Source organism: Vipera berus (assembly GCF_964194415.1).
Source record: "Vipera berus genome assembly, contig: HAP1_SCAFFOLD_95, whole genome shotgun sequence".
Lineage (NCBI taxonomy): Eukaryota > Metazoa > Chordata > Lepidosauria > Squamata > Viperidae > Vipera > Vipera berus.
This window is the reverse complement of record NW_027673607.1, coordinates 42,866-51,544: the sequence shown is the minus strand read 5'-3', so window position 1 is coordinate 51,544 and position 8,679 is coordinate 42,866. Positions and strand designations below refer to the sequence as shown.

General features: G+C 48.0%; 1 protein-coding gene across 1 annotated transcript; it reads right to left on the bottom strand.

Moving 5' to 3' along the window:
• Nucleotides 1-2,903: 2,903 nt before the first annotated feature.
• LOC308679259 (uncharacterized protein) lies at nt 2,904-4,720 on the bottom strand. Its single transcript, XM_081346852.1, has 2 exons — nt 4,597-4,720; nt 2,904-4,069 (listed from the first exon to the last, which is right to left on the bottom strand). Exon 2 carries the CDS (start codon nt 3,979-3,981, stop codon nt 3,043-3,045), a length of 939 nt encoding a protein of 312 aa, XP_081202978.1. The 5' UTR covers nt 3,982-4,069; nt 4,597-4,720; the 3' UTR covers nt 2,904-3,042.
• Nucleotides 4,721-8,679: the final 3,959 nt, after the last annotated feature.

The window sequence follows — 8,679 nt, the reverse complement described above, 5'->3', positions numbered from 1 at the left end:
TTGTGGAGCGACCACAATGGGATCACATGACTAGGAGAGCAGACATTGGCACTTCAAACCCAGGCCCTAAGTTCCATTTTTTGGGTCCAGCATAACTTTGAATGGTTGCTAAGCAACTGGCTGTAAATTGAGGCCTAGCTGTATTTTATTTGAGTTTGTTTAGTTTAGGGACTGTTTGAAGTTACAAAGGCACTGAAAAAGTGATTTAAGACTATGGCAGCATCTCTGACTCCCTTAACAACTTGCAGTGGTTTGCTTAACCCCCATGGCAAGGAAGGTAGCAAAATGGGGCAAAACTCTCTTAGCAACTGCCTCGCTTAGCAACAGAAATTTGGGGCTCAATTGTGGCCGTAAGAAGAGGACCACCTAACTTAAGAACAAGACTAGGAAAAAAATAGGAATAAAAGGGGGGGGGAAGGATGAAGAAAGAGATTCACAATCTGTGAAAATTAGGTAAGGTTTGGCAAAATATTTAAAAAAAACCTCTTATTCTACTGATAACCATTTAACAATACGGAGGGCCAGCTGCATAAGCCTTCAAGACTAGCACAATAAACAAATTTGTCTTGTGATGAAGAATCCACAAATCTCATATTGTGGGATTAACAGCCGAAATAAATACTTGAACACTTATTGTAACTGGACGAGTTATTATTTTTAAGGTTGTATGTATGCCATCAGTGGCTGCTGGATTTGCCAGGCTATTGAGAGCCACAGTTTTTATGCCGTTAAAAGCAGCTGATATTCACAGAAAAATGATGTCTGGAGCTTTGAAGAGGTGAAATGAGGACTGAGGATGTCAATGGAGATTGACAATCATCCAGGTCATGGTTGCTGCAAAGGTGCTTTTTCAGGAGGCAACTGGACTTCCTTGTTTTTCTTTGAAGACATTTCACTTCTCATCCAAGGAGCTTCTTCAGCTCTGACTGGATGGTGGGAATGGAAGGATTTATACTCCTTGCAGACAGCTGGTCATTTGCATTCTTTTAGAGCATGGGTGTCAAACTTGCCGTGACATGTCATGCGTCACGTGACGTGTCGCAACATAGCATGACTTTTTTTTCACATTGCTGGAGCTGGGGTGGGTGCGGCCCCCGCATGATACAACCGGCCCGGGACGGCAGTTTTGACATCCCTTTTTTTAGAGAGTCGTTGAGACCACTTGGAGGTTTGTCTGCATCCTCAGGGTTACCTGTGTGGTGCAAATGGATGTGGAACCTTCTTGGAACTGCTGAAGGAACTGTGTTGTAGACTGGAGAGAGATGGTGTCGTATCCCTCCCCCTCTGTTGAGAGAGGGGTGTTCAATGTTGACATAGATGGCCTTCAAGTGGCCTCAATGACTCTCTAAAAGAAGGCAAAGGACCAGCTGTTTGCAAGGAGTATAAATCTTTCCATTCCCCACCATCCAGTCGGAGCCGAAGAAGCTTCTTGGATGAGAGGCGAAATGCCTTCAAAGAAAAACAAGAAAGTCTAGTTGGCTCCTGAAAAAAGCACCTTTAGAGCACTGATGATGTTACCTAGTTTAGGTAATAAATGGTCTGCAAGAAAACAAGCTTGGAGAGCATCAAGGACCCCTCAGGTGAAATAAGGATACCGCACAGTTTGTGAAGTTGCAGGGTTTCCATTCAACAAACTGCCTCATTTCCAAAGAAACAGAGTACAGGCAGTCCTCTTACGTCCACAACGGAGCCCCAAAATTTCTGTTGCTGAGCAAAACCATCATTAAGTGAGTTTTGCCCCATTTTACGACCTTTCTCGCCACAGTTGTTAAGCGAATCACTGTGGTTGTTAAGTTAGTAACACGGTGGTTAACGGAATCTGGCTTCCCCCCCCCCCGGACTTTGCTTATCAGAAGATTGCAAAGGAGGATCCCGTGACCCTGGGACACTGCGACAGTCATAAAGGCGAGTCGGTTGCCAAGCGCTGGAATTTTGATCACGCGACAAGGGGGGAATCCTGCAACGGTCGTAAGTGTGAAAAACGCTGCTAAGTCACTTTTTTTCAGTGCCGTTATAATTTCAGACAGTCAGTAAAAGCTGGTTGTAAGTCAAGCGCTATCTGTGCCACAAAAGTGTACCAGACACAGGTGTGGTAAGGAGCCAGTCGCAACATTTCTGCCTCAAAGAAAGCTTGGTTAATGTTCACCTTAGTTAGGATGTGTGTGTTGTGCAATATCAGGCCCAAGGAGGAGACTGTGACTCAGGGTCTTGTGCTAACCCAGTAACCAGGTTAAAGAGCAGAATTCAGGTGCCACACTTGACACTAATATTTGTTAAATAGGGGACTAAAGCACACAATGATTATGTTTGTACAGTAGGCTGTGTCCAAACAGGAAAATTATAGTGTAGTTTAATGTGACAGGCTGGTTCACATAACTTAAGACAACGACTGGGTTTTTCTAACCTAGAGACCACAGATTAACAGCTTCATGCTAGCCTAACCTACATATGTTGTATGAAGCCTGCTAATTTATTATATTTAATACATCAAAAGTAAATAAATAATGGTTTATCTCAAACTTGCTTTCTGGACAGGCAACTGCTTCTCCGGGGCATTCATTTCCCCCTAGGAGATGAAGCTACAACTTCCACTGTAAGTTCCTGCTGGCCATTCTTGCTGGGAATTATGGTCTTTGTAATCCAACACATCTGGATGCATCAGATTGCCCCCCCTTTTGAGCAGTACAGAGAGGAATAGCTTTTGGGGTCAAAACATTGTAATGCACGTAAGTCTAGTGGTTTAAGCATCAGGGTAGAAAGCAAGAGATCCTGCGTTCAAGTTCCGCCTTAGCCGTGAAAGCCGGCTGAGTGATCTTGAGCCAATCACCAGGAAACTCTTGAGTTCTAGTCCCGCCTTATCCATGAAAGTCAATTGGGGGACTTTGGGCCAATCACCAGGAGACGGTGAGTTCTAGTCCTGCCTTAGGCATAAAAGCCAACTTCATCACCTTGGGCCAATTCCTCACATTCAGCCCAATCCACCTCACAAGGTTGTTGTGGGGAAAATAGGAAGAGGAAGGTGTGCTGGCTATGTTTGTCACTTTATTTAAAAAAATAACAAAGATGGGATATAAATAAATAATAAGAAAGTAACAGCTCTGGGTTGATTTTTTCTTGGCTATCCGAAGAATGGATGTGCTGGATATGCTGCTCTGAATTATTTATAAAACTAATAAAGGCAGGAAAGGAAAGGAAAGGAAAGGAAAGGAAAGGAAAGGAAAGGAAAGGAAAGGAAAGGAAAGGAAAGGAAAGGAAAGGAAAGGAAAGGAAAGGAAAGGAAAGGAAAGGAAAGGAAAGGAAAAAAGAAAGAAAAAGAAAGGAAGGAAGGAAGAAAAAGAAAGGAAGGAAGGAAGAGAAAAAGGAAGGAAGGTAAAGAAGAAAGGAAGGAAGGAAGGAAGGAAGGAAGGAAGGAAGGAAGGAAGGAAGGAAGGAAGGAAGGAAGGAAGGAAGGAAGGAAAGAAGGAAGGAAGGAAGGAGAAAGAAAGGAAAGAAGGAAGGAGGGAAGGAAGGAAGGAGGAAAGGGAAGAAGAAAGAAAAGAAGGAAGGAAAAAAGAGAGAAAGAAGGAAGGAAGAAAGGGAAGAAGGAAGAAAGAAGGGAAGGGAAGAAGAAAGGAAGGAAGGAATGAGGAAAGGGAAGAAGAAAGAAAGAAGGAAAAAAGAAAGAGAAAGGAAGGAAGAAAGGGAAGAAGAAAGGAAGAGAGAAAGAGAGAGAGAGAGAGAAGGAAGGGAAGGGAAGAAGAAAGGAAGGTGAAGGAAGAAAAAAAGGAAGGAAGGAAGGAAGAAGGAAAGGGAATAAGAAAGAAAGGAAAAAAGAAAGAGAAGGAAGAAAGGAAAGGGAACAAGAAAGAAAGAACAGAAGGGAAAAGGAAGAAGAAAGGAAGGGAAGGGAAGAAGGAAGGAAGAAAGAAAGAAAAAGAAAGAAGGAAGGAAGGGAGGAGAAAGAGAGAGAGAAAGTTTCTTTTGTGTGATCATGGCTGCCATCTGATTATTGTCATTATTTATTAAATTTTGCAGCCCATCTCTGCTATAAGGCGACTCTGTTGACTTTTCTGTCCCCTCCTGCAAATGTCTGTTCTGTACCAGCCTGCTACCGGCCCTGCAGAAAAGGCAGGGACAACCCCTTTACAAAAGGCAAGAGGCTGGAATTAAGCCTGCCAAATTTATTAACATAAAACAGAGCAAAACAAGACACCAACCATGAAACAGGAGCTATGAAACAGGAACTAATCAAGTGGTTGCCTTCAGCAAACCAGCCCTCCCACGCATTCCCCTTTTATACAGCTCAGGGCGTGGCTTCTCTCTGCCTCCTTCCGAGGTGCCCCATTGCCTTCCTCTGTTTACTCCTGATTGACTGCCTCCTGCGTCGTACGTCCTTGAACAGGGCCAGCTGTGGGTCATCTTCATCCATGCTGTCAGGCTCACACAGCTGGGTCTCCATCGTGACCAGGTGGGAGGGGCCTGGCTGAGGGCTCTCATCAGCAAGATCTTCAACCCCCTCAGCAAGCTCTTCAACACCCCCCTCCTCCTCTGAGTTGTCCGACCCAACTGCCGAACCCACAGGCTGACCCTGAATCACAACAATGTCCCTGAGCACACCTCCACCTGTCCTGCAGGAATCAGACTTCTAGGTAAGCATGATCAGATCCAAATGTGATAACTGGAGCAAAACAGGAAGGAGAGCAATCATGTCAGAAGACCAGCTTTGGGTAGATCTACAGCCTAGATATTCTCCTGGGTGTGTGTGCAAGGCGGGTGAACTCTGCTCACTGTTCAGGATACACATTTGCCTCTCGCAGGAGCGTTTCCTGATTTTATGGCATGTGACTGCAAGGATTTCAGCTGGAAACCCAAAAACCAGATGCTCTCGCCTGTATTGTGAAGTCAGCTGATCCTCTGCTCATAGCTCAGAGGATATTAATTATCTAAGTTCCTCATATAGACTATTAACACCAGTGAAACCTCCATGGTCCAAGACAGTCTATCCTTCAGGAAAAAACAAAACCTTTTTTTTTTTAAAAAAAAACATAATGTCAAGAGCCTTGGTGGAGCAGTGGGCTAATGCCTCCTTAAGTAACACCAGCTGCCTGCAATTAGTGCAGGTTCAAGTCCCACCAGGCTCAAGGTTGACTCAGCCTTCCATCCTTCCGAGGTAGGTAAAATGAGGACCCAGATTGTTGGGGGCAATTAAGCTGACTTTGTAATAATGCCGCTGGGGTGTGTGTGAAAGCCCTAATAAGCAGGCATATACATAGAATGAAGGCTACTGCTAAGCTTGTAAGCCGCCCTGAGTCTTCGGAGAAGGGCGTTATATAAATGGAATTTAAAAAAAAATGGGTTTAATATTGAGAAGTCCTGGGTGCTCTCTGAGCTTGGTTGTTTTCTTGCAGACCTTTCATTTACCCAAACTAGTTATATCACCGGTGCCAGTAAGGAGTAGGGTTTAATGTTGTCTTTACACGCTTCGAGAAATGTTCTAGAAATGTACATATCTAATAGGGTAAATATCAATCAATATAATCCTTAGAAGGAAAATTAACAATTGACCAGTGGAAAGGTTTGCTCCATCACTGGATGTTTTTAAGAAGAGATTGGACGGCCATTTTTCTGAAATGGTATAGGGTCTCCTGCTTGAGCAGGGGGCTGGACTAGAAGACCTCCAAGATCCCTTCCAACTCTGTTTTTATGTTAAAAACGTGTGGGTTTTTTGGGGGGGGGGGGTTCATACTTTTTAAAAACGGGAAAGGGTCCTGAGAGCTACAGTTTTAAGAAACTGAGGTTTTGGGGTAATTTGGATCACAGCATTCCACAAAACCAATAGGTGGCAGCAAAATGCCAATTTTTTTTCTGCCTCTCTTTGCTGCCATCTTGTGGTCATTTGAAATTCTCACAGCCCAGATATGGGAGCATCAGGAGAAGAAGCATCTTTGGAGGAAAGGCTTATAAAGAAACCCTAGATTTCCAACCTGTTGTTTTCAGCTGAGGGGCAACAGGTTTTTTTACGCGCATGCCCAAGATGGCGGACGTGCTTGGCTGAGCTCTGTGGAGAGTTCCAGCTTTTTTGGTGTCCTTGGGGGTCTTTCGATGTCCGACGGGTCTGCAGAGATGTTTTCTCCTCTGTGTCAGGGTTTGGAGAGACGAATGACCTAAGAAGAAAGACGGTCGGCATTTTCGTTGGAGTTGCAGCCCTCCGTTTCGAATTACATCTGTGAACTTCGGCGTCTTTTCGGAGGCCCCTGTGGAGCTGGGAGGAGCCGCGGCTTGGAGGGCTCTGAGCAGCTGATCTTCGGAGCTGATAGAGCCGCGGCCTAGAGTGGCCTCCGGAATTGCCGTATGCTCGTGGAATGGAGGATGGCCCGGTGTTGCTGTGGAGCGGCGGGCAGAGAGTTGAGTGGGAGTGTTCTGGCTGTTCATGGTTTGCTCGTGGTTTGCTCGGTGGCTATTTGAGGCTGTTTCACGCTTGTTCCCGGCGGGGGAGACCTAGGACTGGCGTCGGACCGTTGGTGCTGTATGTTGCTGGCCGGATGACACATGTCAGCTCATGGTGCCCGTGCTCTGGCCATTTGGACTTGAGTTGCCTGCCTTGGGGCCCGTCTGCTGTTTAGCCTTCCTCGCTCTCCCCGCTTTTGAGAAGAACCTCTCCAATTTGAACATTGTCATCTTCAGGTTTTTATGCCTGGCAATTGCTGCTTTTCTCTCTCTTTCCCCCCCCCCCCACGAACCCACTGGACTTGGAAGGTCTTGGATGAGCCGCTGTGAGAGGGTGGCTCAGATGTACCATCAGTTATACCAACCTATACCATCTGCTGCCTCCCTAGAGGTGAGAGATCTAGGGAAGTATGCCTTATTTGGGTTGGTATCCCGTCCGCTCCCAGATAGATTTGGGCCCTCCGTGAGAGGGAGGTCCCCGATCTGCTTTGGAAGTTACCTGGATGGTACCCAGCTCAGTGGCAGGGAGCTGGTGGACTGGACATTGACCTTCTGTTTTACATCTTCCTGACTGACTGACTATGGGACTGCCTGGCTGGACCTACCCGGACAATGGTTTATCTGCTTTATTCAAGCACAGACTTATATGGGCTCAGGGGTGCCCCCCCTTTCTGGGCGCGACCCGCCTTTGTTTCCACCATTCCTCTTGATGACGGGCCCAATTATTGGGACCCTGAGAGATGGTTGGGCAGGGACAGGAGCCTCTATCATAAATTTAATAAGAGGCCCCTGGTGCGCTTTTTAGCTAAATTTTTTGTGGGGTTAGGGAGGGGGGAGGTTTCACAGGTTTGGTTGGAAACTAGGGGGGTTCCACCAACCGTTACTCAGACCAGGCCTGGGATTGATCACGCCGTGACGAGGCTGGGGTTGGGTGCCTCCGGGGCCCCGGAGCAGGGTGTGGGACTGCCTATTCCCACGGCGGTAGGGAATGGCAGCAGGTGTATGAACAGAGGGCTGCATCAATATCTGGGAGTGCGTCCCCGCTGTCTTCAAGCGGTGATGCGCTCCGACCCTCTGATTTCGGCCCGTGGTACCGGGAGCGAGGATGAGCAGCCACCTGAGCTCAGGCTCATGTATTTTAATGCCAGGTCCGTAATGAATAAGGCTCCTCTCATACGTGAGTTGGTTGAGGAGGAGCATGCGGACCTGGCTTGCATTACGGAGACCTGGTTGGGCCCAGAGGGTGGTGGCCAACCTTTGCCCATCAGGTTTCCGGGTGCTGCACCAGCCTCGGGCTCAGGGTAGGGGCGGTGGAGTGGCGGTAGTTGCGAGGGAGACCTTATGTCCGCGGGAGGCCACCATGGTCCAGATAGTCGGGTGTGAGTCCCTCCTCCTGAGATGTGGCCCTAGAGCTCAGTTGGGCTTGCTGCTGGTGTACTTTTCGCCCAGTCGCGTAGCAGCAGCCCTGCCTGAGCTTCTCGATATCCTCTCAGGGTTGGTGGTTGAGTTCCCCAAACTTATGGTTTTGGGTGACTTCAATCTACCATCCCTGGGGGGATCATCTGAGTTAGCTCAGGAGTTCATGGCTTCCATGACGGCCATGGACCTGATGCAGGTTATTCAGGGTCCAACTCATGGGGGGCGGTCACACGCTCGGTTTGGTTTTTCTATCTGGACGGTGGTTAGATGATCTGGGTGGGGGTTCTCCGATTGTTATACCCCTGTCATGGACCGATCATCATCTCCTGCGGCTGGTCTTCCGTTTTGCCACCCCCCGTCGTGGGGCTGTTGAACCAACTAGATGGTTCCGCCCTAGGCGCTTAATGGACCCTGAGCGGTTCCAGGCAGCGCTTGGGTCCCCACCTGCCTCCTTTGCCCACAGCTCGGCCGATGCCCTAGTGGAAGCCTGGGAAAAGGCAGCCACAGCGGCACTCGACCGAGTTGTACCCATGCGGCCCTTGACCCGGTGCAGATCCCAATGGGCTCCATGGTTCTCTATGGAGCTCTGGGAGATGAAGCGTCGGAGATGGGGCCTAGAGAGCTGTTGGAGGTCCAGCCGATCTGAATCCGACTGGTTGCGACTAAGGTCGTTCACGAGATCTTATCTCGCGGCGATGAGGGTGGCGAGGTCTAACCACTTTGCTACCCTCATCGCGTCCGCAGATAATCGCCCGGCCGCCCTGTTTAGGGTAACTCACTCCCTCCTTAATCAGGAGGTGAGGGAGGAGCCCTTGCAGGGTCGTGCCGAGGAGT